We start from the raw sequence: 26,921 nt of genomic DNA, 5'->3' as shown, positions 1-26,921 counted from the left end.
GACTAGGGTGGAGTCAATCATCCCCCGAAGAAAGAAACACCATCCAGACATTGGCTCACAACAATTGGAAGGAACGGGGGGAAGATGTTGTCTGACGTCTAAGGTACTGATAGACAACATCTAACTAGTAATAATAACGATGATAATAAAGCAATGAAAACGTTATGCCATTTACATAATTTTCTGCAGCAAAACCAAAACAGCGAAAACGAAATTGACAATGAATGGGAATAACAATTACATAATAATTGGCATACTAGATCTATCAGCTTCGACAGATTGTACCATGCTAACTCTATCGGGTACACAACGTTCTCAATGCGAGCATATGCACATATGTTCGCCAATCTAGTTGGCTAGATTTAATGACGCAGCACAAGAGGATAAGGAAAAAAGAAGAAGACTTAACCCTTCCAAGGGATGTCATTATGGTAAGCCATAACATGCAATATAGCGCTGATTGGGTCAACAACCACACATTGGTTTTGGTTTTCGGTTTCCATATCAGAACACGAGCGGTCTCTCTGTGGGATGTATTGTTTGTATCATATTTACGAAAATTTGCGCACTTTCGTTATTGTTTACACTTCCACTACTGGCGTTGTAATCTAAAGTCGTTCTCTGCGGTCGAGTTGGTCCTGCTCCTCGATTAGCACCCCGTAGCACATGGCCAGCACGTTCCGAGCCAGCTGGCGGCACTCCTCATTCGTTTCACCGCGTTTAACTACATCCTGCTGCGTACACTCCTCGAGCCACTCCCGAAGCTCCAGCAGCTCCTGGTAGAACTGAACTCTCAGCGTTTCCGCTCGTACCGCCAGGAATACGGCCGCCACCAGCTGCAATACCGAGAGGCGCACCTTCGGTTCCTCGTTGAAGCGCAGCAGCTTCCCCAGGGCAAACAACTGGCTTGCCATCCGGACTCCGATGGGACAGTTTTCGGCGCACACCATCAGGACCGAGAGGGCCTGCATAAAGCTGACGAGCAGCAGATTCTCTGCATCGTAAGGGAAGCGAAGTCCGGCGGTGAAAAGAAACCGGCCACCACCAAATCCACGCAGCAGCGGAAAGAAGAACCATCCGGCAGCATCGGCGTACCGGTTGGCGATGGCGGGTGCTGATGGGTTCTCTTGTTGTCTGGTATTTGCCGATCGGAAGCGCCGCGTTTTGCGCTCGATCCGTTCGCGTACGATACGCTCGGCTTCCTCCCGACGAGCACGCCGTTCCGCCTCATCTCGGAACATACCGAGCAGTCGGTTTTTATCTCCAGAGGGCATCACTAGCGCCGGGGTTGATCCCGGAGCATCTGTCGCCTTTCGATTGTTCGATAGCACCTTGGCCGCCTCGGTCATCACGTCCAGCATAAGGATGCGCCGGTTCACCGAATGGCGGCTCACTTCGGCGTGAAACTGGCCGCAAAGCCAGACGCCGGATTCCCGAGGAAACGTTACACAAATTTCCACCAGTGCGGCAAATTTTCGCTCATTAAATGTCGGCATGTGTGTCTTTGCTTCGAGTGAAAGAAAAATATCCAGCAGGTCCAGCGCCAGCTTGGGGTCGTTGTTCGGCAGTTGCTGTGCGATCAAATCCGGCGCGGTATCTACGGCTAGCTCGAAGCACTTGGGGTCCTGCTTGAAGTCCGTTTCGATCAGTGCGTCTCGTAGGTCGAGCAAATATTTAGGCCGGTAGCGTTCGACATCGAGATCGGTATCGTTCGACATGTCGTACACTGGGAGGTCATCGTCATCGGAATCGAGGGGAGATTGTGGCTCCGGTCGCTCAGTATCATCGTCGTCACTGTCCTGCTGTTCCAGCTTATCTGTTCGCTTTGCTTGTCTCACTACGGTATTAGATTCCATTACTTTCACAACCAAAGCTTCTACAGAGGAATTTTCCTCTAACAGTTCTTCAACCGCCTTGTTGATGGTTTCCTTCTGCTGGCCATCATTATCATGTTTTCCAGCTGAATCAATGTTCTTCAAACTGTCGATCAAAGCTAAAGTGCCTTCATCGAACCCGGCGTAGTCGAACCGCAACCGGTTCCCTTCATCATCGTTCGCCCGCTCAGCATCAACCCAGCCCATAATCAGCTCCGCCGTGATCATTCCCGTGCAGCGCATCTCCTTGATCGGTGACTCCAGGTGGGCCCGCAGCCCATCGAACAGTAGACGGCGGATGTTTTCTTGCGTTTCCGCCATATTGCCCCGTCGCGAAATGTCACACCGCTTTTTCATGGCACGCAGCAAAAGCTTCGTCACGTACAGATGCTGCTCGAAGCTGGTCCGCTGAATGGCCGTACGGCTCGACCAAACCACAAGCAGCTGCTCGGCAAGTCGACCCAGAAGACTAGTAGTCTCGACGGTTTGTCTCCGTTCCCCATTTCCGGCGAGATTTTCATCGAGACCGGCGAGAAGCGTGATCAGTTCCTGACCGATTACCTCTCCAGCAGCGTCCGAGTAGTAGTTGTACAGGGGAACCTTCTGGAGCAACACGTATGACCAGTTTGCCGCCAATGGTTCCCGGAACAGGGGTAATAGATTGATACGATTGTTGAGCGCAATATAAACCACAGTTTCCAACGCATTTGGAGTGAGCCCGTGAAGCACCTTACGAATGAACGTCCCCAGGGGTTCGCTTTGAGAGCTGATACCGTGCAGCAGGACGATCAATATTGACCGTATCACCGGTGACTGCCGGTCCTGGTGGAAATCGGTAATAATTTTACTCAAAAATGACGATAGAAATGTTCCTTCAATGCGCTCCAGTACTTCTGGTGGACCGTAAAAATGTATCAACTCGCCAAGGGTTGTGAGTGCCCGGAGTAGCTGCCGGCACAGGAGTCGACTATATGGCGTCGGTAGAAAGCGAGACGGAGTTCGCTTCCGTAGCACATTTGCCACCCGGTTCGGGATGGACGTGATCAACTGAATGAACTGTCGCGAATGATCGGTGCTGTGTTTCGAATCGTCTCGCTCGGTGGCCGAAAGGTGAAGGAATGCTGCTGGTAGTACGGTGTTATCCTCTAGGAGGGTGGTCAGCAAATTGATGGCCACCTCCGACGATCCGGCGCTTCCGTCGAGGGTGGCAGTTTGGGTGAGTATATTGATTGCTTCCAACGGAAAGTGGGCGCTCGCATCCAGGCGCACGATACGATGCAGGAGGCGATCGTCCAGGTGCGCCTTTAGTGGCACCAAAGTCTCAAGGAGTCCCGAATATGCCTCCATCGCAAATTGATCCCAGCGGACTCGCGCATCTGTACCGTAGAGGACTTCCGATGGTTGCACCGGCCCCGGTAAGCACTCCAACAGGTGGGTGAGTTTTTCGTTCAATTCTTGCCGTTCCGATTCCCGGGTAATGGCCGGCTGTTGCGGGTTGACGTTTTGCACACACTCGATCAGCTCGTTGTAGCGATGTCGGAGCAGCGAAAACGGTGACGGCCGTTTGCCAGGCTCGATGCTGCGGGATGCTGAAAGGGGAGAAGGCAAAATAGTTGCACACAACATCTGCACACCACACTTCCCGAGCCACTGACCGGGACGGCGTGGAAACCGGGCCAAAACTACGCAAAGGAGGCACAAACAAGCGAACGTACGCGAGGAACGGAAACTCTTGACGCTCGGAAACGGGAACAAAAACGGCACCAAAATCCCACTACAGTTTGGGAGTAAAGGGTTCCCTTCCCTGCAGAGGTCGTGTAAGTTTCATTGCCCCAAATCGTCCCCATTAAGCAGCGGAACGCTCGAAACAATAAAACTAAACCGAAATGAACTATCAGTCCATGCTGTGACCGAGGATCGGGTGGGCACCCGATGTTGTAAATCCAATCAAATACTTCGCATTCAACGAAAGACCGAGAGAATGTCACAGGGGACAGGTGAGCGTGGCAAGCAAGGCAAACTAATGTACACCGAAAGAAAGAATCGCCCATTTTTGAGCAATTTGATGAAATAAAATGTATACGTACCATTCGTTGCTCCACCAGTGCCCAGCGAAAGGCCACTTAAATCCGATAGAATGTCAACCGGTGCACCAGCCTGCGGCCCTGCCATTCCAGTTCCCGTACCAACGCTCAGACCGAACAAAAGATCCGCACTTGTAGCGGGCTGTTGCGTCGTCTGCTGCGGTCCCGCACCGAATGCGGCGAAGTCGGCAAAATCATCCCCTTTCACCGGGGCAGCACTGGCTGGGGTGGCGGCAACTGAAGGTACCTTGCCCGCCACCGTCGGGGCGCCACCGAATGCGGACTCGAAATCACCAAACTCCTCCGTGGCACGCGGATTAAAATCATCCTCGTCGACGAGCGAAGCGGACGGCTTCGTGGGGCACGTTTTAAAGAGATCTTCCAAGATTTCCTGCTGCTTCCCGCTGCCGCTCCCACTGCCAACGATCTCTTCCGCGTGAGTGTTGCGGTGCGTCGGCGAGTTGATTCCGAGTTGATCCGAGGGTGCCCCGGAAGCTGCACTTAAGGCGGCCGTCTTGGCAAAACCGCTGGCCGCACCGAGATCGATTTTTTTCGTCACTTTCGCCGTGCCGGTCGTAGCGGCGGCACGCGGCGCCGGGAAGGTGGATGCGGCGGTCGAGCCGGTTGGCTTGATGTTGAGGTTAATCTTTCGCTCGCTGCCCCCGGTACCGCCACTACCGCCCCCGAAAGCGGTCGTTGAACCGGTGGACAGAGTGGTGGACGTTTGCCGGGTGGCGGGACTCTTCGAAGGTTCCCGGTCCTGGTAGCGGTTCGAGCGATCGTACGGACCGTTCGATTCGTTGTCCGAGTCCTCCCGTTCCCCTTCGTACTGGTAGTCGTACTCGTGGTGGTCTCTGGACGATTCATTATCTACAAGGGAAAGTTAAATGTGAGTAAATAAAGCTTTCCTCGTACCGAACGAAAAACTCTAGACTTACATCGATCTTCACTCCTGCGATCGTAGCTATCCCGGTAGCCGCCATAGTCCATACCGCCACCACCACCACCACCACCGCTGCTACCACCGTACCGCATGCCCATCGCCTCCGAGCTCATGCCGATGTACTTGTCCTTGTTTTTCTTCGCCTTCTTGCGCTCCTCACGTAATCGATCGTCGTCCTGGATGAAGTCGATAAGCTCGCGCACCTTGTGTCGCACGTTAATGCCCTGATCCTTGCCGTTCTCGTCCACAAAGGTGTAGTTTTCTAACGACCGCAGATCGTAGATGTGCTCCCGGGACGACGTGACCACCCGTTCCGAGCCATTGCGTACGAGATAGTTGAGCAGTAGCAGGCTTTTGTATGTCCGGCGCCAGTTCGTTTTGTTGTCCTGCAACATCCGCTTCCACAACATCGACATCACCTCTGGAAAGTGCTCGTAGGTGAAGGTGGCGTGCGCCAGCTCCTGCATCAACGGCCCGGTTGGTCCCCACGGTTCGTCGTTTGTCGCTTCGCGCACCTTACCCTCGATTTCTGTGTAGTTCATGACGACATTTGTCCTGGAGAAACGAAAGCGGTAGGCATGATTAGCATTTGGTGTGAGGTAAAAGTTTGAAAACTGTGTGGCCAACGGTACGGTAGATGAAAAAAACAAACACCTACAACCTTTCCTCACCCGACCTGTCCCAAACGGTCCATGCATACGTCCAGTAGAAAAAGTTCATTCTTCACTCTTTGCACCGAAGCTATACCATATATGTTGCCGATTGTCCTCGCGACACTTTGCAACACACTGCCTACTATGATCGCTTAACATACGCCAAGCAACGGTGGAACACTCCGCTTTCCTTTCTTTCTTGTTCTTGTTGTTCCCGCCGATCGATTATAGGTCAAACTGGCGAGCGAGGTGCAGTGCAGAGGCGATGGCTTGTCCCATCACTGTCCCCGGTGGAAAGTGTGCCAATCGGTGGTGGGGGTGGGGTGGAATATGGAATTCAATTATTCGTCGTTCGTTGAAATGTAGAATGACACCGGGTGACGATTATTGCTATTAGCGCCACTAGGACGAGGGACGGGTGGGATAATTTTGCCGGGTCACGATAGGGGGCAATTTTGCTTTCCATTTCATCAAAACAAAATTTAAAGCCCGAACATCGTTCGGCAAGTACTTAAAGAGATAGCCCCATACCCATTTGGAAAAAGTCTAACAAAATGTTTGATTGATCGAAACTTGGTGTAGTTATAACATTTATGAAAACATAGATATTGAAGCTTCTTTTTGGATCAAAGCATCCAAAGGAGGAATTCCATACATATTTTACTCAAAGATTCATGATACTTCTAACATTTCGAGTTTAGTGGCCTACAAAGCCGTTTGTTGTTTAACTTAGCAAATAATTTCCCCACTGACACATCTTCAAACCAATAATAATATTGTTTACATGATTTTGTGTTTCATAACTCAGTGAATAAATAAAAATAGTTTAGAATACAATTGGTGAGGCTATAAACAAATTTGTCTAGTGATTTTATTTCGAAGTTCAAGAGTTGGTTGGGCGTGTACAAGAAAGTGGGGATACAAATCACACGGATACAAATAAAAAATGGGATGTTTGATTTTTTGATTACATATCAAGTTCAGTCGGATATTTGCCAACTTTTCGGTCTAATATTTTAACGACCCCAATTTCCTACAACACATTTTTCCCACATACATTTACATAATAAGTAGTTCTAGTATTTTTTAGTGATTCACTACGAAATTTAACAGCAAATACAAATTGTCATGTATTATTTTTTAGTGATTCACTACGAAATTTAACAGCAAATACAAATTGTTATGTGCAAGTTCAGTATTTAGTATTGCCCGTTTTTGGGGTAACTTTTTAGGTACCATGTACCACAGGCGAACAAATATTGATGTATTAATTTGATTAACTTAATTCCTCGAGTATGGTTTCGCGATCCTTACGTCCGTCTGCGATTGGTGATTCATGTTTGCAAATTTTGCTATCACTAGAATCTTGCTGGTCGTCTGCAGCGTGTTTCAATGACCTTTGAAATTTTACGTTCACATCATCGCTTGGCATGGATCCTTCCATGTTCTTCTGTCTTTCTCTTTATCTCTTTCTCTCACCAGAGAAAAAAAATCAGTAACATGTCGTGACCCTTAAGTCAGTAGAAATCAAAGGTGTGCCAAAAACGGCGCCCCTCCGTTTCAGTTCCCTTGTCGCGACCTTCCGCTAAGTTCCCATGTTTGGTGGGAAGGTGGCCGTAATGATGATCGTCTGCTTTAGCTGGAACGACTACGAAGTGAATGATCGGTGCTACGAACAAACTAAATCTACGAGTGTCACCGAAACAAAGAGTTTAAAAATCTGTTGAAAACTTCTTATTTTAAATTTCTATGGACGTAAGGCTGACGTAAGGGGTAACAAAAGAAACGAAACACAATTGGTTAGCATTCCGGTCCTTGGAGAGATGGTGGAGCAGTGGGCACCTTAAGGCTCTTTATCGACAAGATTGAGGGTAGTGAAAAATTCATTCAAAAACTACCAACCACGTGCCATCAAAAACGGCGCCGTGCTTGAAGGCGAGGGATGAAACAAAGTTAGCGACCACGGCACGCCTCACTGTTTCGTGCCGAACATTTGGGTTGCATTTAATAATTCATTGCCACCAAGTCCAATTGCTACCAGAGCTTAGTTGCTACGAAATGTAGCCGACAAATCAGTTGGATGATAGAATAAATGCGTGTGGCTTCCGGTTTTTGGTCGTAAAAACAAAAATGATACCACATATGTTCCTTTGAGACCCATAAAATAACATACGTATGATCATCTTGGAGGGAGTCCGCGACAGCCGAGCGGTAGCGCCGGTTAGAAAATCGGCCCATGAGCGCTGGGGCTCACCACCTCGACGGCGTGGGTTCGAATCCCAACCGAGACCGGACCCTCCCCTGTACGAGAGGGCTGATTATCCACGTACAACAGGGAAACAAGTCTCGTAAGCCCTTAACGGGTAGGCAATGACCAAGTGGTCGTTACGCCAAAAAGAAGACGATGATCATCTTGATCGAAACGAACTTCTACTCCAGTGGCTCTTATCTAATGGTTGGTGGCTACACGGAGTGTTTGCTTTGGGGCAAAGGAACCATGTTTATTCTTGAGACGCCAGTTATAGCTTTTAAAAGAAGACAGAAAGACAAATTCTTCAATTTTCACAACTTTAGAAATCAAGGAAACATCTTGATGATCGAATGGTTCGTATCGAATATGTTGTATTAGCTATTTTGCCAAAGATCAAGATCATCCCTGAACGTTTGTGAGGTACAGAGGAAATAGAGTAGAGAATCAGACTTTTGCTTCCATGCTTGATTGTTTTTGCCATTTAAAAAAAATAACGGTTAGACATTGCTAGACGTAATGATTCTACCAGACAACTTTGCTACCGACACAGATCATGAAGCATCTTGACACAATCGTTCACGTTCCAGATAAACATGTGCTTCATGCATTTAACAATGTTTTCAACTAAGCCCAAGTAGGATTATAACTCTTCCCAGCTGAGCAAATTGTGTTTGTATGATTTTGAAACAGAAAGATAAACACAAGACTAGGAGAAACTCTAGGACCATCCGTCGCTGGCGACGATTAACAATCTTTTTAAGTCTGCATCGGGAATTACGGATTCGCGCCTGCCGTCAGTTAATGGATAGATATCTCGCATCACATCCTCCCACCCTCCTCTTGCATGGCGAACATCCGCTGGGTTTGGATTCAGCTACGGCCAGCAGCGCAAGAATGAAATGCTTATCCTTCGAACCAATTATCAACCACCTGATAGGACGCATCGACCCCGGGTACCACCCGGACGGCCCTATACTTGGTGGGAACAAGTGTTTCGCGTTTTTATTATTATTTTTGTGCTAATGCACACATCGTAAACACACACACACACACGCATCCACAGAAATGCTCCCTTTAGCCAGCCGGTATGCGCGATACCAACGAACACCTTTATACGGTCCGCGGTTACTTGGATCGGGGTTTCGCTTATCGTGTTTTCGAATTGTGAATTGTCTTCGCGTAGGGCGCCGCCGTTGGTGATGGAGACGTTTTGCTACACACATTCGCTGCGGTTAACCACGGTCATGAAAGGAAATCCGAAGCAATTATACTTACACTTTATCGGCGAGTTCTCGCACTTTCCACATGCTGATAAATTTATCCATGATTCGTTTGTTTTTGGACTGCTTTTGCAGAGCCGAAATTCCGTCACAGATGCTGAATCGGACAGTGCCTTTTGACGGCCGTGATGATGCACTGTTTCACCTTGTGGCGTTTTTATGTTGCTATTTCCACGTCTTTTTTAAATCAACCACCGCAGGTGTAGTAGCTGTTTGGAAAAGCTGTAAACTATTCTTTCGGCAAGTGTTTCACAACCACCACTTCCTTGCCGCGCTCCACCACCACATTAACTGCAACGAATATGCTGTTGGTTTGGCGACAATTAACTAATGGCAATTCACATTTGCAAAACAACAACATCCGACGGTCCCATCCGCGAGCAGCCAAACCAGCCCTAGAACGGAATCCGTACGTGCCACGCTCCGATGGAATGTCGAACCAGTCGCTGCCGAGAAGGTCGCGATGCACGCTAAAAAGCTGATGCTCGCACGCACTTCAGGTGCTGGTGGAGTGGAGCGTTCCGAATCACGACACACGTAACTTCGTTTGCCACACAGAAGAACGCACAATTCCACGTAGTACAGGTATCCTACACGGCGAATGATGGTAACTAAACCGCCTAATTACTGGCCCGTTCGGGGAAGGTAGGGAAAGTGCAATTTGTGCTTCGTATCGGTCACCGCAGGGTGGCCACTATGAACTGCAATTCCTACGCCAAAACCGATCACGAGGCGAATTTTTTAACTAAAATAAAAGGTACCGAACCGTGCCGTGTCTTTTCACTCTGATGAAACTTCACTTCTGTTTAGCCACACGGCAGACTAGTGTTGCGAAGTTAGAATTGGATCGTCTGGATTGATTCCGATCTTTCCAGGGAGTTTTTCGCTCAGATTCAATTTTAGGAGAATAACTCCTCATGCTCTACATATGGGAATTGTAGGATAGCATACAAGTGATCAAATGAGGACATTTCGCTTCGGAATGCAACTGCTTTTATTTATATTAATCAATTAATCGATTCAGATCAAAATAGGCTCTTCAATGGTCATTTGAAAACTAATAAAAGTTAGGCAAATGTAATGTTGAAGCTGAATTTACGGAAGAACATTAACATTGTACGGTATCGTGATTATCACACATCTACTTTATAACTTTATGTTATAACAATAAAACCTGTTTTGCTTGAAGACGGAGCTTATGAAGGGATTCTTACCTTTGTTGGGCTGAGACTGCGAATCTCTTTTAGTAGATCGAGAGCATACCCGGAGGTCTAATACCCATCACTACTAAATTGACAGCAGTGTTCAATTTTGTAGTATGCAAGTTTGCAGCATCCAACTTCAAGGCTCACAAGTAGCATTTATTTTGTTTAAAATCTTCTCGAAAGTGTTTTCCCAATTGTTTTAATGAAAGTAAGTATCTATCTAAGAAAGTATGTATCTTTTCAGGGCTGGACAGTTAGAATAAATACACAAAAAAGTTTTTTTTTAATATTATTTCATTAAGTCACGTTTACAAAGTATCTTCCTATTTCCCCCTACCAATCAGTTGATGAAAACTGATCCAATTATAAACAATTTATTTCATCTGCTCATAACTTTTGAACAAATATTTCTCCAGCTCGTTTAGCTTACCGTAAAGTTCGTATGGGGAGGAACGCGTCACGTAAGCTGCTTCACTCAGCAAAAACTGAAAACTGGTCGGAAAAGCATTCATATATCCAAGTTCACTGAACTTTCGAGCAGAACTGTTATGAGGAACGCTCCGTATCCAGTAGTGAAAATTGGATAATCCAATTTTCACCGTTTCATTGCAAAGATCCTCCCCAGGAAGCTTCTCTTTGATCGGCGGGTTGCTTTTGAACGGGTCAAACGTGCTGCTTTCCTGCTCATTCTCTCCAATTAACTCTGCTGCATCATTCATAGATGCATTCAAATCACGCTGAATATTTTCCAACAAATTTCTACCGAGTACTTTGTGCAGCAGCTCTTCATGAGTTGATGATTGTGATTCGTCACGAGCATCGATGTAATCTAAAATGTTGGATACATAGAAAAGATCATCCGAATTGCTACTCAATTCTCCATCTTCTACCTCCAACACTCGGGTAAACTCTCTCCATTCCAGGTACCTCATAGAATTTGGTATATGTTTTCGAAACTTTTCCATGTGGATTTGCGAGATCGAAGGTTTAATTGCTTTTGTTTGCAGTCTCACCCGTTGATGGTCTAGCAAATACTTTTTGAGTGGCATTGGACTAACAAATGGAACAGCTGTTCGCTTGCAATGATCTGTCCGCATATAATCAGGAATGTACACGCCCAGATGGCTATGTTGTTGCATTTCCAGCAATGCTGCCAGATACGACCGCTGAGGTTGTAAGTTGTGATCGAAACAAATATTTCTCTTCAAGGACTCTTTACTGAACTTATCCGTTGTAGAGGTAATCATTAAATGCACATTCCTGAATCCACGTTCGTCGCGAGATCCTATCGTACCAACGAGTGGTGCCCGGTATCCGGTGGTGTTGTCCTCATCTGGTATAAAATAAGATTCCGAGTGATCGAGAAGCAGATCACTTGCTACATCGTTGCTGACATTCCTTCCGTTAGCGCGCTGTTGAAATGTTGGGTAATGTACTTGCTCCAGAATGACGCGCCGCATTGCCACATACCGTTGCCACTCGTGCCATACGAATAATTGAGGATGCGTTTTAGGTGTGTCGTGGAGATAGCGGTTGACGTCGGCAGACAAAGCATCCATTTTTGATTCCATAACGTTGTCCAAACAAAACAACAGCTTCATTACGAAAAGTATGTATTTCATGGCATGCTGCTCGTATGCTGGGAAACTGATTACGGTACTGCCTTGTTTGATTTTAGGACTTATTGCAATCAGTTTAACTATGTAAGGTTCCAAATCCAAAGGCAGGGCTAATTCACCCAAATATCGTCTGCAAATTTCCGTTAAATCTGGTTGCACTGGCAAAATGCCCAGATCTCTAGCTAAAAAGGATGTTATCCTAACCAGCTCAATATTGTTGGGTGCCGACATGTGGCACAGTGTCTCTGAGAGGCAGGCGGCATCCAATTCGTCTGGGAGCAACTGTTCCAAATTGTTAAAAGGCAGGTGCCCTTCCTCTATCCAACGCAACACGTCCCCAATCTGAATTTGGCTACATACTTGATTGAGTGCGAGGGCTAAAATAGAAATAATAACCGACTTTCGGCACATACTGGACCAATCATCTGATTTACCACTGGACACTCGGTGTGATGGGTGTAAAGCAGTGATTGAATGACAAGAAGCATCAATCGGTGCTTCTTGTTCGTGCCACTGTATATGTTCATCATCGATGTGGAGCTCTTCTTTAAGCCTTTTTTTCGCTTGGCTACTGAACTGGAAGGGGGGCGAGACATTGGTAGCGCTGGAGCTTTGCTGGGATGAAGAAAGTTCACTCAATGTTGACTCCAAATCAGTACTTTGGCTTAATTGCAAGGTGTCGTACTCTTCTTCAAGGAGTTTTTGGCTCAGTTTACGCTTCCCTCGTGCAGTAGTAGTGTTTATCCCATGCTTCTTGGCTTTATACGACGTCCTTGGAACCGTCTTATTGAATATAAGATTCAAGTCACTGAAATGAAAAGACATGTCAAATTTCCGGACCACACATGACGAGATACCATTTCTTACTTCCTCTGATTATACAGCCCCACACGTGGCCGCGATCGATTGCGCTTACTGAAGAAAGCTACTTCCGTGTGCCGAAGATAGGAACACCAGATCTGTAGAACCGTTGGCTTAAGCTCGCGCGGGGCACCGAGCTCAATCAGCCGTTCGGTGAGATCGTACAAAATGTGATTTAATTGCTCCCAGCTGGTGATTTTAGTTACAGTTCTCTGTTTTTTGTCCGCATCTGCCTTCTCCAGCACCGATTTTCCCGGCATCGTAGGTGAAGGTGGCGTGCGCCAGCTCCTGCATCAACGGCCCGGTTGGTCCCCACGGTTCGTCGTTTGTCGCTTCGCGCACCTTACCCTCGATTTCTGTGTAGTTCATGACGACATTTGTCCTGGAGAAAAGAAAGCGGTAGGCATGATTAGCAATTGGTGTGAGGTGAAAGTTTGAAAACTGTGTTGCCAACGGTACGGTAGATGAACAAAAAACCAACAAACACCTACAACCTTTCCTCACCCGACCTGTCCCAAACGGTCCAAGCATACGTCCAGTAGAAAAAGTTCATTCTTCACTCTTTGCACCGAAGCTATACCATATATGTTGCCGATTGTCCTCGCGACACTTTGCAACACACTGCCTACTATGATCGCTTAACATACGCCAAGCAACGGTGGAACACCCCGTTTTCCTTTCATTCTTGTTCTTGTTGTTCCCGCCGATCGATTATAGGTAAAACTGGCGCGCGAGGTGCAGTGCAGAGGCGATGGCTTGTCCCATCACTGTCCCCGGTGGAAAGTGTGCCAATCGGTGGTGGGGGTGGGGTGGAATGTAGAATGACACCGGGTGACGATTATTGCTATTAGCGCCACTAGGACGAGAGACGGGTGGGATAATTTTGCCGGGTCACGATAGGGGGCAATTTTGCTTTCCATTTCATCAAAACAAAATTAAAAGCCCCAACATCGTTCGGCAAGTACTTAAAGAGATAGCTCCATACCCATCAGGAAAAAGTCTAACAAAATGTTTGATTGATCGAAACTTGGTATTGAAGCTTCTTTTTGGATCAAAGCATCCAAAGGAGGAATTCCATACATAATTTACTCAAAGATTCATGAAACTTCTAACATTTCGAGTTTAGTGGTCTACAAAGCCACTGGTTGTTTAACTTAGCAAATAATGTCCTCACTGACACATCTTCAAACCAGTAATAATATTGTTTACTTGATTTTGTGTTTCATAACTCAGTGAAACTCAGCCTCGACGGCATGGGTTCGAATCCCAACCGAGACCGGAACCTCTCCTGTACGAGAGGACTGACTATCCACGTACAACAGGGAAACAAGTCTCGTAAGTCCTTAACCGGGCAAGCATGACCAAGAGGTCGTTACGCCAAGAAGAACTCAGTGAATAAATAAAAATAGTTTAGAATACAATTGGTGAGGCTATAAACAAATTTGTCTAGTGATTTTATTTCGAAGTTCAAGAGTTGGTTGGGCGTGTACAAGAAAGTGGGATACAAATAAAAAATGGGATGTTTGATTTTTTGATTACATATCAAGTTCAGTCGGATATTTGCCAACTTTTCGGTCTAATATTTTAACGACCCCAATTTCCTACAACACATTTTTCCCACATACATTTACATAATAAGTAGTTCTAGTATTTTTTAGTGATTCACTACGAAATTTAACAGCAAATACAAATTGTTATGTGCAAGTTCAGTATTTAGTATTGCCCGTTTTTGGGGTAATTTTTTAGGTACCATGTACCACAGGCGAACAAATATTGATGTATTAATTTGGTTAACTTTATTCCTCGAGTATGATTTCACGATCCTTATGCCCGTCTGCGATTGGTGATTCATGTTTGCAAATTTTGCTATCACTAGAATCTTGCTGGTCGTCTGCAGCGTGTTTCAATGACCTTTGAAATTTTACGTTCACATCATCGCTCGGTATGAATCTTTCCATGTTCTTCTGTCTTTCTTTTTGTCTCTTTCTCTCACCAGAGAAAAAAATCAGTAACATGTCGTGACCCTGAAGTCAGTAGAAACCAAAGGTGTGCCAAAAACGGCGCCCCTCCGTTTCAGTTCCCTTGTCGCGACCTTCCGCTAAGTTCCCATGTTTGGAGGGAAGGTGGCCGTAATGATGATCGTCTGCTTTAGCTGGAACGACTACGATGTGAATGATCGGTGCTACGAACAAACTGAATCTACGAGTGTCACCGAAACAAAGAGTTTAAAAATCTCTTGGAAACTTCTTTCTTATAATAAAAAAAACTTCTTATTTTAAATTTCTATGGACGTAAGGCTGACGTAAGGGGTAACAAAAGAAACGAAACACAATTGGCGAGGATTCCGGCCCTTGGAGAGATGGTGGCACAGTGGGCACCTTAACACGTTGACTGTCATGGCTATCATTTTTGATAGCCAGCGATGTTTCCTGGGGGACCATGGCTATCATTTTTGATAGCCACCTACCATGATTTTTGAAGTACTATATCTTTGAAATTACAACTCTTACCTACAAATTCTTTGGTAGTTACGTAGTTTCATCTCCTGTCTAGCTTAATTTGTGGTTGGTTTTAAAATAACTGTGGTATGAAAAAAGTTACAAGCTGTTTTAGAGGAAGGTTTTTGTTTATTAAATCACATGTGAATCGCTTTGTCTCTTTCGCTAAATGTCATTGCGTGTCTATTGGGTGAATGAGACGGATGCAGTCGCGCTGCTAATACGTAAGCCGTTTATTGGAGAAATCTTGAGGCGCTATATATTTAATAATAACGCCAATAGAAATAAACAATAAGGTGTTAAAGGCAAAACACCAGAAACATATCAATTGCCGAGCTGTGTGTGTGCGCTTCGAGCACCTGTGCACTTCCCAGCAGGCCATGACTATCAAAAATGATAGCCAGCGTTATTGTATGAAGAAAAATTTTTGGTCTGCAGGTAAACACGACCAAAATAAGCGTGGCAGTCAACGTGTTAAGGCTTTTTATCGACAAGATTGAGGGTAGTGAAAAATTCATTCAAAAACTACCAACCACGTGCCATCGAAAACGGCGCCGTGCTTGAAGGCGAGGGATGCAACAAAGTTAGCGACCACGGCACGCCTCACTGTTTCGTAGCGAACATTTGGGTTGCATTTAATAATTCATTGCCACCTTGTCCAATTGCTACCAGAGCTTAGTTGCTACGAAATGTAGCCGACAATTCAGTTGGATGATAGAATAAATGCGTGTGGCTTCCGGTTTTTGGTCGCAAAAACAAAAACGTTTATTCTTGAGACGCCAGTTATAGCTTTTGCAATGAGTGTTTAAAAGAAGACAGAAAGACAATTTCTTCAATTTTCACAACTTAAGAAATCAAGGAAACATCTTGATGATCGAATGGTTCGTATCGAATATATTGTATTAGCTATTTGGCCAAAGATCAAGATCGTCCCTGAACGTTTGTGACGTACAGAGGAAATAGAGTAGAGAATCAGACTTTTGCTTCCATTCTTGATTGTTTTTGCCATTTAAAAAAATCAACCACCTGATAGGACGCATCGACACCGGGTATCACCCGGACGGCCCTATACTTGGTGGGAACAAGTGTTTCGCGTTTTTATTATTATTTTGTGCTAATGCACACATCGTAAACACACACACAGACACACGTACCCACACAAATGCTCGCTTTAGCCAGCCGGTGTGCGCGATACCAACGAACACCTTTGTACGGTCCGGGGTTACTTGGATCGGGGTTTCGCTTATGATGGTAATGATGGTAACCAAACCGCCTAATTACTGGCTCGTTCGGGGAAGGTAGGGAAAGTGCAATTTGTGCTTCGTATCGGTCACCGCAGGGTGGCCACTGTGAACTGCAATTCCTACGCCAAAACCGAGCACGAGGCGAATTTTGTAACTAAAATAAAAGGTACCGAACCGTGCCGTGTCTTTCACTCTGATGAAACTTCACTTCTGTTTAGCCACACGGCAGACTAGTGTTGCGAAGTTAGAATTGGATCGACTGGATTGATTCCGATCTTTCCAGGGAGTTTTTCGCTCAGATTCAATTTTACCGGGCCGCTACACGAACCGCAAACTCCAACCGCGAACTCAAAAACCGTATAAGTTTACGTCAAAATCTTTGCGGTTCGTGTAGCCGCGTTTTGTGGTACCAATTCTGTGAGCCTGTGTGTGTTTTTGATTTTTCAGTTAACTCAAAAATCTTCCTTCAAAGCAAACAAGATCTTATTTCAATTCACACAAAAAGTAAAAGATGGATAATCTGTTGATGAGTGAAGTGTGGCTAACTACCCTATCGCGGGTCATCGAGTTGAATACCCAAAACTTGCAACAACGCAACAGGCAACGCAACAGGCGTATTGTGCGGAGGCAAGAAGATTGCAACCGTTTGCTGGACAATACTGTAGCAGAGCAAGCAAATGAAACTATAATTAACTTTCTTCGCATGAAGAAGGAAGATTTTGATGTTCTCATGTTACATAAAAAGTGGTAGTATAAAATATTGTAATCCTTATCATTAAACTTTTTGAAACTTTTGGATAAAATCAGTTGGTGGGCCGGACTTTGCCGACCAATGATCTATAGTGAATTTATAATTGATATTCTAGCTATAAAATGACAAAATATTACCGTAACTACAAAAGAAACACGTAAATTTATCACCATATGTTCGTTTATTTTGTTTTTGAGATTTGTTATGTTTACATTTATTTCTTTTTCGTCTTCTTCTTCTGACGCATTTGAGTTTGCGGTTAGCTGCCAAAAACTTCGCGGGTGCAGTTTTCAGCTCACGGAGCTGAAAAGTTTCTGACGCAAACTTTTCGGTTGTTCCCCTCTTCGCGCCGCAAAGTTTTTGAGTTTTCGGGTCGTGTAGCGGGGCTCTTAGGAGAATAACTCCTCACTGTTCATCTCCACATAGCGAACTCATAGGAAACTCTGGTGAAACTCCTGTCAAACTTGTATGGAGTTTCGAGTTTCCCGAGTTCGCTAAGTGGACACGCATTTGTTTCAGTCTTCTTCGCTTCTTCTTAATCCGTCAGTTATTAAACGTCAGAACGAGGGGCTTTGCTAGTGCTGTCAAGAGTTTCCTACCAGTTTCCTACGAGTTTCCCAGCTGTTGCGGGAACTGAGTTCGACAGTTCGACGGAGGAGAGTTCGCTATGTGGAGATGAACAGTCATGCTCTACATATGGGAATAGTAGGATAGCATACAAGTGATCAAATGAGAACATTTCGTTTTGGAATGCAACTGCTTTTATTTATATTAATCAATTAATCGATTCAGATCAAAATAGGCTCTTCAATGGTCATTTGAAAACTAATAAAAGTTAGGCAAATGTAATGTTGAAGCTGAATTTACGGAAGAACATTAACATTGTACGGTATCGTGATTATCACACATCTACTTTATAACTTTATGTTATAATAATAAAAACCTGTTTTGCTTGAAGACGGAGCTTATGAAGGGATTCTCACCTTCGTTGGGCTGAGACTGCGAATCTCTTTTAGTAGATCGAGAGCATACCCGGAGGTCTAATACCCATCACTACTAAATTGACAGCAGTGTTCAATTTTGTAGTATGCAAGTTTGCAGCATCCAACTTCAAGGCTCACAAGTAGCATTTATTTTGTTTAAAATCTTCTTGAAAGTGTTTTCCCAATTGTTTTAATGAAAGTAAGTATCTATCTAAGAAAGTATGTATCTTTTCAGGGCTGGACAGTTAGAATAAATACACAAAAAAGTTTTTTTTTAATATTATTTCATTAAGTCACGTTTACAAAGTATCTTCCTATTTCCCCCTACCAATCAGTTGATGAAAACTGATCCAATTACAAACAATTTATTTCATCTGCTCATAACATTTGAACAAATATTTCTCCAGCTCGTTTAGCTTACAGTAAAGTTCGTATGGGGAGGAACGCGTCACATAAGCTGCTTCACTCAGCAAAAACTGAAAACTGGTCGGAAAAGCATTCATATAGTCAAGTTCACTGAACTTTTGAGCAGAACTGTTATAAGGAACGCTCCGTATCCAGTAGTGAAAATTGGATAATCCAATTTTCACCGTTTCATTGCAAAGATCCTCCCCAGGAAGCTTCTCTTTGATCGGCGGGTTGCTTTTGAACGGGTCAAACGTGCTGCTTTCCTGCACATTCTCTCCAATTAACTCTGCTGCATCATTCATAGATGCATTCAAATCACGCTGAATATTTTCCAACAAATTTCTACTGAGTACTTTGTGCAGCAGCTCTTCATGAGTTGATGATTGTGATTCGACACGAGCATCGATGTAATCTAAAATGTTGGATACATAGAAAAGATCATCCGAATTGCTACTCAATTCTCCATCTTCCACCTCCAACACTCGGGTAAACTCTCTGCATTCCAGGTACCTCATAGAATTTGGTATATGTTCTCGAAACTTTTCCATGTGGATTTGCGAGATCGAAGGTTTAATTGCTTTTGTTTGCAGTCTCACCCGTTGATGGTCTAGCAAATACTTTTTGAGTGGCATTGGACTAACAAATGGAACAGCTGTTCGCTTGCAATGATCTGTCCGCATATAATCAGGAATGTACACGCCCAGATGGCTATGTTGTTGCATTTCCAGCAATGCTGCCAGATACGACCGCTGAGGTTGTAAGTTGTGATCGAAGCAAATGTTTCTCTTCAAGGACTTGTTACTGAACCTATCCGTTGTAGAGGTAATCATTAAATGCGCATTCCTGAATCGACGTTCGTCGCGAGATCCTATCGCATCAACGAGGGGTGCCCGGTATCCGGTGGTGTTGTCCTCATCTGGTATAAAATAAGATTCCGAGTGATCGAGAAGCAGATCACTTGCTACATCGTTGCTGACATTCCTTCCGTTAGCGCGCTGTTGAAATGTTGGGTAATGTACTTGCTCCAGAATGACGCGCCGCATTGCCACATACCGTTGCCACTCGTGCCATACGAATAATTGAGGATGCGTTTTAGGTGTGTCGTGGAGATAGCGGTTGACGTCGGCAGACAAAGCATCCATTTTTGATTCCATAACGTTGTCCAAACAAAACAACAGCTTCATTACGAAAAGTATGTATTTCATGGCATGCTGCTCGTATGCTGGGAAACTGATTACGGTACTGCCTTGTTTGATTTTAGGGCTTATTGCAATCAGTTTAACTATGTAAGGTTCCAAATCCAAAGGCAGGGCTAATTCACCCAAATATCGTCTGCAAAGTTCCGTTAAATCTGGTTGAACTGGCAAAATGCCCAGATCTCTAGCTAAAAAGGATGTTATCCTAACCAGCTCAATTTTGTGGTTTACCGATATGTCCCGCAGTGTCTCTGAGAAGCAGGCGGCATCCAATCCGTCTGGGAGCAACTGTTCCAAATTGTTAAAAGGCAGGTGCCCTTCCTCTATCCAACGCAACACGTCCCCAATCTGAATTTGGCTACATACTTGATTGAGTGCGAGGGCTAAAATAGAAATAATAACCGACTTTCGGCACATACTGGACCAATCATCTGATTTACCACTGGACACTCGGTGTGATGGGTGTAAAGCAGTGATTGAATGACAAGAAGCATCAATCGGTGCTTCTTGTTCGTGCCACTGTATATGTTCATCATCGATGTGGAGCTCTTCTTTAAGCCTTTTTTTCGCTTGGCTACTGAAATGGAAGGGGAGCGAGGCATTGGTAGCGCTGGAGCTTTGCTGGGATGAAGAAAGTTCACTCAATGTTGACTCCAAATCAGTACTTTGGCTTAATTGTAAGGTGTCGTACTCTTCTTCAAGGAGTTTTTGGCTCAGTTTACGCTTCCCCCGTGAAGTAGTAGTGTTTATCTCATGCTTCTTGGCTTTATACGACGTCCTTGGAACCGTCTTATTGAATATAAGATTCAAGTCACTGAAATGAAAAGACATGTCAAATTTCCGGACCACACATGACGAGATACCATTTCTTACTTCCTCTGATTATACAGCCCCACACGTGGCCGCGATCGATTGCGCTTACTGAAGAAAGCTACTTCCGTGTGCCGAAGATAGGAACACCAGATCTGTAGAACCGTTGACTTTAGCTCACGCGGGGCACCGAGCTCAATCAGCCGTTCTGTGAGACCGTACAAAATGTGATTTATCTGCTCCCAGCTGGTGATTTTAGTTACAGTTCTCTGTTTTTTGTCCGCATCTGCCTTCTCCAGCACCGATTGCCCGGCATCCAACGTATCGCCGAAACCGTGTACCACTTCGCGATGCGTGAGCAGTTTCGTTCCGCATTCCTTGCAGTAGTAAAATCCATCCTCCAGCGTAAACTCACTTAACCCGCAAACGTCACAAGTATTTGCTGGAGCCACTATGGCATTGGACACTATTCGTTTCATTTCTAATTCAACCAACCAGCCGACATGCAGCTGCTTTCACGCATTGTTTATGTTTTTGCAGCAAAACATCGCACTGTATAGTGACATTTTAATTTCGACCGGCGTTGTTATTGCGCGTTTACAATTCATAGTTCAAGAATATTTTTCTTTCCTTTATGTACACGTATAACATACGTGTTCTGGCTAATCGCATGTGTTGAAGGGTCATAGGAGGAAAATTGTTCTCGATCGTGGATAAATGATACACTTCATAATTAATTGTTACGTGCCAAAACTAGTCAACGCGGACATTTTTACGTCCCATTAATTAGACATGTATTTCTTTTAAAATATCCTTAGCAAATCATAAAATCAATCAGTAAAAAAAAAAAAAAATAAGAAAATTTGCGCGCCAAAAAGGATTCTCAAATGCACATTGGCATCGTTCGTTGGTGCGTCTTCAGCGATTCGTTTGTATGCGCGATTGAGATGCTCGTGCCTTTGCTCGCTCCTTCGTTGGTTCCCTTGAATCAAAGTTTGCTAGGACTGTTCAGTGCTCCAAGTTATCCTGGCCGAGGAGCGTCGTATTTTGCGGTCTTGACGAATTTTCGCGGTTTCTCTTTGATGTTGTTTTTAACGAGCTTCGCGGCAATGTATGTGTGTGTGTATTTATGTTTTTTTCTAAATATTTTTATTTAATCATTGCCATACGAATAATTGGAGCATGTTGTAAACTCAACAGTAGAGTAACAACAGCATGCTTTAAAAGAAAACAAAACAGCAGGAAATAAAATGTTGTTGTACATTCTAATTAAAAATGTTCGTCGATTAACATTGAGTTGGATATAAATATGATTACAGTAGAAAGTAATCAGCAAGACAAGGTTGGTATAAAACGGGAGAGAGAGAGAAAGTGAGAGGAATACAAAAAGAGAGAATTATCTGACCAAAGAGTGAAAAGATACTGTAACGAGTGAAAGTGAAAAACTAAACGTGAAATCTCTACGCGATTGGCCACGGTGATCTCGTTTCATCAGAAGGGAAAACTCATTAGATTTTTCCTACCCGTCCGACCTAAAGGGATTCTTCCTGCAGGCTAGTAATTGTGTTAATGTAACGCGTTTCCGTCCATAGCCCATTTATGTAATTTATGTACACACTCCGTTATACATATTCTCAGAATGGTTTCTGTTTTGTAGCTTATGTTTTATTGTTGTTTTGTAGCACGCGGGCTACAAATATGAGTATAACAAACTTAAATTCTAGTCAATTACGTGACCTTCGTGCGGCGCATGAATAGTTTTGCAGCATCCCACGTCCTTACGAAAAATATTGCGTTGATGTGTAAGTGCGGAACGGACGCACCCCAAAGAACCCCTCAACCCAACTTCACTTCCCTGGGTAATAACTGACCATCGTTTTTAAGGATGAACAAAACAACATTTCAAGGGAAATACATCCTCAGGCATCTTGCGTAGCTGTCATAAGCACGCTCACTTGAACGAACCACAAACACAAACAGCAACAGCTGGCAGCGCTATTGGTTGCCTGTGTGATGGAGCAGCCCTGTACTGACCACGTGGGGAGCACAGTGCCGGTTCGTGCGCGATTGCCCATGGTAAGGCGGAAGGGCGCGGGGCACGTTTTCTCCAGAACAGTCTCACCAACAAACCGTCGCAAATAACAGAACAAAATTTGTTCGTCAATATTTAATGCTCTTCACCGGTTCGATCGATGAAAATCTGGCCAAAACCAACCTTATCATCCGGTTATTCCCTCTTTTTCAACCACTTATCTCTCGCTCTTTCAGTGGGTTCGCTAGATTCTTCCCCGGAAAATGGAGCCTTCGGCCGACTCGAATAAAAAAATCCCCCTTTGATGGATCCGTATGATTTTACCTGAGGTTTTTACTGGAATGTGTTTTGCCGGATTCTGCCATAGGGATATCTTTATGCTAGATGTACAAGCAGCTTCTCGGAACTCGGAGTTGTGGGGTAAAAGTTGAGCAATGTTTATTTCGGTGTAGCTTTGCCCATTTTTAGGGGTATTTAATCGTTGTTCAACTTTTCTATTTGTATCCCTAAGCCAAGAAAAATCAAGCTACTTCATTTCTACCGGTGTGTTAAGCTTCTATCCAATTGCTTATTTCATTTATCATTTGCATTGCTATGAAAGCTATTGTTTCTTCCACACATTTAAAAAGCAATATTTTCATATAAAATCCTATGAGCTTATTATTAGTAGCTCTCTGCGTCTTTATTGTCAACAAAATTAGCGGTTTATTACCCTAGCGTAGGTTGTATTGTAGAGATTTAAGTTGGAAACGGCCAGCGATCGCTAATTTTAATCAAAAACGAATTATATTTTTACACGAAGGTGCTTTTTTAAGAGGTGCTTCGCCATCAACATCCTCCCTTCCAGTGTTTGCGTAAATGAATCAAGGGAAAACAAATATCGAAGTATGAAAGGCACGTGCCCAAAAGTGTGTTTAGCAAAATGGCGATGCATTCGCAGTTGTTCCTCCATCGCGCCGGAAGAGAGTGGATGCTGTACGTTCCGTTTTCACACCGTGGCCCTCGTACGGTTACATTTGTGATGGCCAAGTGACAGAGGCGACTGAAATGGAGCGCGCGGAACATATTCGATCGATGAATGCAAATGATTGTGTATCAACCGGGAGCTTCCGTGGACTCCGTGGTAGGAACGGACGATCCGACAATGGCCTGGGCCGGCAGAGAAGATGATGTAAAAAAAAAAAAAAAAAATAGAACGATTCCAATGAAGTGCGGAAGGATGGGTTATGCAAAGATGAAAGGAGAGTGTCGTGTTAAAATGCTAAGCAAATTGGAGTAGCTTTACTTTCTCCTTTTTTCAGGACACCGAGGAGGGTCGCTGCTGGCTGGGGATATACCGGGTGGGCGGGATCCTTCTCGTATACCAACCCAGTGGTATGTTTGCTGGTAGGCGATGTAGGCTGGTTTTTGATGATGATGCCGATGGAACAACCGCTTCCATGCGATGGTGAAGGCAAATGAATGGAATATTTTTCTGGAATCTGCCAAAGAAACGGAGAGACAGAGCGCATCACAGTGACGACGGTGGCCAATGCTAGCCACTCGGTTGCTGGTGCTGAGAAGATGATGTGGTGGTACATTTTGTCGATAAGGCACAGCGGAACAGCACTGATGGCGCGGGAGTGTAGACTGGCGGGGACAATACAATATATGGTGCCATACCAGAGGATACTGGTTGGCGACAATGGGTCCACCGGGCCGACCACCAAGGACGCTAGCGAGGCCGTGTGTGGGTGTGTTTGTGTGTGAGTGAAAAGCATAAAGGCAGCATCCTGCGGGGGACAGGCTGGCCTCGCAGCGAGTAACTGTTTCCTGTAGGAAGGGCCTTGATGAAATGGGGGGAGGAAGTATTTGGTGGTCTTATGTTTACTTACCGCACTGAAGCTTGGGGGAAGCCCATTATGATTGAAGTACTTTTTTCGGGTTTCTTATGTGTTTAGAACACTCACAGGAATGTACGGATAGGAACAACTCGGTTTGTTACATACATTAGGCGAACTCCCATGTAATATTTCAAGTTATAAGCACTGCAAAACTTTGTATTCGTAAATTTAGTATTTTGAATCAAGGATTACTCTTCTCATAAACCAACTAAAATATGATTGAATGAATTTATTTCAGGTAAAGGATGATTTCCGCGAATTTTCCCTATCATTCGTTAAGCTATAAGTGTTGAAATGAGATATTGCAATCAAACAGACATTCATTATGTACCCTAATTTGTTATTCAACCAATATTTAAAAGATTTGGATTTATAATCCTTACATTCTTACCTAATAATGCACCGGCTTACTTGCGTCAGAATGCAGTGGCACAGAGAGGCTAACCAGTCAGGGTTTCCAAACTCAATAATTTTTTTATGGTCCAAACTAAATCAATTCAAGTTTGTACATATTGTGTATCCATAACTCCCATAGGATAAGTTTTTGATAACTTAAATTAAATCATATGATAAAGATTTCAACAAATGTGACGGATGTTTTCTTAAATGTTCTACCTTGTTTTGGCATGATAAATACCCAAAAATTAAGGAAATCTATTAAAAGCTCTGATTAAACACCTTTTGACGTAGTGAGGTGGAGCCTACTATTTAGAATAGTGTGTCCAAACATTTCAAATTAAATTTGGTAAACTGTGCTCTTAAACATCTTGGATTTGATAACAATTTGTAAGTTTTAATATTATTTTGGTATTTTATAGTAACACAAGAGAAATATATGATACGTATGAACAGTCAGTCTACTACCCTGTACTTTCCGTAACAGAACAAAACAGGTACCTTTTATGTACATTGAATAAAATGGTTTTATATTATTTTGTGGCATGCGGAGGACAAAACATACACGTGAATGATGGTGTTGTAAGTGTAAAAAGTACGACCTACTACTTGCCCGATACCAGTTTAAAATGAATGTAGCGAATGAGCAAGAAAGTGAATGATGCCGTTTCCATGTGAAGTGGTGGTCTTCAAGCACACATGGTGAAAGAATCGCGCGTGATTTAGCACGACTTGCACTTTTCCGCGTTTTTCGAAACAAGGTTTAAAAAAAAAAGAATGTATATAGCACGGGAAGGTGCCAAGAAATTGTCAACTAATTGAACCCCGCGCACACACACTAACCTCATAGCCTCAAAGCTGACGTGTGGAAGTAGAGAAAGGGTGAAGCTGGCGGTGATACTTCTTACCTGAATGATTACGGGAAACGGTTGGGTGATAATTAACTCCGAGCAGTGTCTGCTTCCCGGCGTACACAAAGGGCGTCATATTTTCCAAAGTCTTCTTTTGATAAACGAGAGTGAAAATTTTGCCTTCCAGTGGGATCGTGCGGTGTATGGTTCGTGTGAAACTTTTCGCCCACTGGCCACGGTGTACGTGTTGTCACAGGAGCTTTTCTGACGTGGCCCTTTTCCGGTCCACTTACAGCTTGTGTCCCTCCATTCCGTCGCTGGCTGTGGATCATGGTGTTATCCCTCTACTCGGCAGTCAAGATGCGTTACGTGGGAGTTTGCGGGGTTTGTTTTTTCTTCCTTGTTTCCTTTGCAATGTTAGTTCCCTGTGTGCGCCAACCCACCACGGATTTCCATACATAAGCAGCAGTCCGGCCCTTTCACCGTATTTTAATCAAAGTTAAAAATAAATTTATCCCGCTTCACTGATGCCTTCGGGCGATCGTTGCCTTCGGGTTGATGGTGAAAAGGACATCGTATCCTAAGCTAGTGCTGGTGAGGTGGAGAGCCTATCGATCCAATCTGTTCCCGCAAGCACCTGTACACCCCGTATCCGCACACACTGGATAAGTTATGTGTGAAACAATTTGTTACACACGTAGAAAAAAGGAATACGTGATAAACTGATTGAATCTGTTGAAGGAAACATATTTATGTATTCGGTTGGGGGGGCTTGCAGGAGCTTGACAGATAATCTACGTAATAAGCTAACGCCACCAAAAGCGCTTTAGCTTAAAGGATTCGCCTTCGAAAAATGAAATCCTCCCTTGAAAGCGGTACGAGCAATGAATGTGAAATTTGAATGCAATATTCTGTTAATATCAATGCATTTCATTCATAGACGATCCGTTGGTGCCATATCTTTCGTTAGCAATAACAAGCACACGCCATTTCAGGACGTGGCTCATCAGCTAAAGTAAACGTCGTCGAAGTTATACGCTCACTGTTTGTACACCTTTTGCAGCACCGTGACAATTGGACGTGTCAATAGTGCCGGACT

At 44.4% G+C, this 26,921-nt stretch overlaps 3 protein-coding genes across 5 annotated transcripts; all 3 read right to left on the bottom strand.

The window, feature by feature from the left end:
* Nucleotides 1-493: 493 nt before the first annotated feature.
* On the bottom strand, nucleotides 494-9,863 carry LOC131258752 (uncharacterized). The gene is made up of 4 exons (XM_058260130.1): nucleotides 9,081-9,863; nucleotides 4,897-5,456; nucleotides 3,962-4,828; nucleotides 494-3,463 (listed from the first exon to the last, which is right to left on the bottom strand). The coding sequence occupies exons 1-4, from the start codon at nucleotides 9,128-9,130 to the stop codon at nucleotides 609-611; spliced, it is 4,332 nt and encodes a 1,443-aa protein (XP_058116113.1). The 5' UTR covers nucleotides 9,131-9,863; the 3' UTR covers nucleotides 494-608.
* Nucleotides 9,864-10,577: 714 nt separating this feature from the next.
* Nucleotides 10,578-13,125, bottom strand: LOC131272259 (TATA box-binding protein-associated factor RNA polymerase I subunit B-like). 2 transcript variants are annotated; one of them, XM_058273929.1, is made up of 3 exons: nucleotides 12,777-13,125; nucleotides 12,595-12,717; nucleotides 10,956-11,119 (listed from the first exon to the last, which is right to left on the bottom strand). In XM_058273929.1, the coding sequence occupies exons 1-3, from the start codon at nucleotides 13,028-13,030 to the stop codon at nucleotides 11,101-11,103; spliced, it is 396 nt and encodes a 131-aa protein (XP_058129912.1). In that variant the 5' UTR covers nucleotides 13,031-13,125; the 3' UTR covers nucleotides 10,956-11,100. The 2 variants fall into 2 exon arrangements, with proteins under 2 accessions (XP_058129911.1, XP_058129912.1); XM_058273928.1 differs by lacking the exons at nucleotides 12,595-12,717; nucleotides 12,777-13,125 and adding an exon at nucleotides 11,181-11,345 and having other exon boundaries at nucleotides 10,578-11,119.
* Nucleotides 13,126-18,546: 5,421 nt separating this feature from the next.
* On the bottom strand, nucleotides 18,547-21,145 carry LOC131271956 (TATA box-binding protein-associated factor RNA polymerase I subunit B-like). 2 transcript variants are annotated; one of them, XM_058273552.1, is made up of 3 exons: nucleotides 20,724-21,145; nucleotides 19,128-20,664; nucleotides 18,839-19,066 (listed from the first exon to the last, which is right to left on the bottom strand). In XM_058273552.1, the coding sequence occupies exons 1-3, from the start codon at nucleotides 21,137-21,139 to the stop codon at nucleotides 18,965-18,967; spliced, it is 2,055 nt and encodes a 684-aa protein (XP_058129535.1). In that variant the 5' UTR covers nucleotides 21,140-21,145; the 3' UTR covers nucleotides 18,839-18,964. The 2 variants fall into 2 exon arrangements, with proteins under 2 accessions (XP_058129534.1, XP_058129535.1); XM_058273551.1 differs by having other exon boundaries at nucleotides 18,547-20,664.
* Nucleotides 21,146-26,921: the final 5,776 nt, after the last annotated feature.

This window comes from Anopheles coustani, chromosome 3 (assembly GCF_943734705.1).
Source record: "Anopheles coustani chromosome 3, idAnoCousDA_361_x.2, whole genome shotgun sequence".
Classification (NCBI taxonomy): domain Eukaryota; kingdom Metazoa; phylum Arthropoda; class Insecta; order Diptera; family Culicidae; genus Anopheles; species Anopheles coustani.
Note: the sequence above shows the minus strand (reverse complement) of the source record. Positions and strands in the feature narration are given on the sequence as shown.

What these genes read in the sequence shown, in the direction of transcription:
- LOC131271956 (XM_058273551.1), bottom strand. Translation starts at nt 21,139, where the DNA reads ATGAAACGAATAGTGTCCAATGCCATAGTGGCTCCAGCAAATACTTGT. An exon ending in GGGCTGTATAATCAGAGGAA is followed by an intron (nt 20,665 to 20,723) that starts GTAAGAAATGGT and finishes TTTTCATTTCAG; the next exon opens with TGACTTGAATCTTATATTCA.
- LOC131272259 (XM_058273928.1), bottom strand. Translation starts at nt 11,208, where the DNA reads ATGGAGAGAGTTTACCCGAGTGTTGGAG. An exon ending in AGTTTACCCGAGTGTTGGAG is followed by an intron (nt 11,120 to 11,180) that starts GTAGAAGATGGA and finishes CCAACATTTTAG; the next exon opens with ATTACATCGATGCTCGTGAC.
- LOC131258752 (XM_058260130.1), bottom strand. Translation starts at nt 9,130, where the DNA reads ATGGATAAATTTATCAGCATGTGGAAAGTGCGAGAACTCGCCGATAAA. An exon ending in TCGCAGGAGTGAAGATCGAT is followed by an intron (nt 4,829 to 4,896) that starts GTAAGTCTAGAG and finishes TTTCCCTTGTAG; the next exon opens with ATAATGAATCGTCCAGAGAC. An exon ending in CACTGGTGGAGCAACGAATG is followed by an intron (nt 3,464 to 3,961) that starts GTACGTATACAT and finishes CTCCCCTTTCAG; the next exon opens with CATCCCGCAGCATCGAGCCT.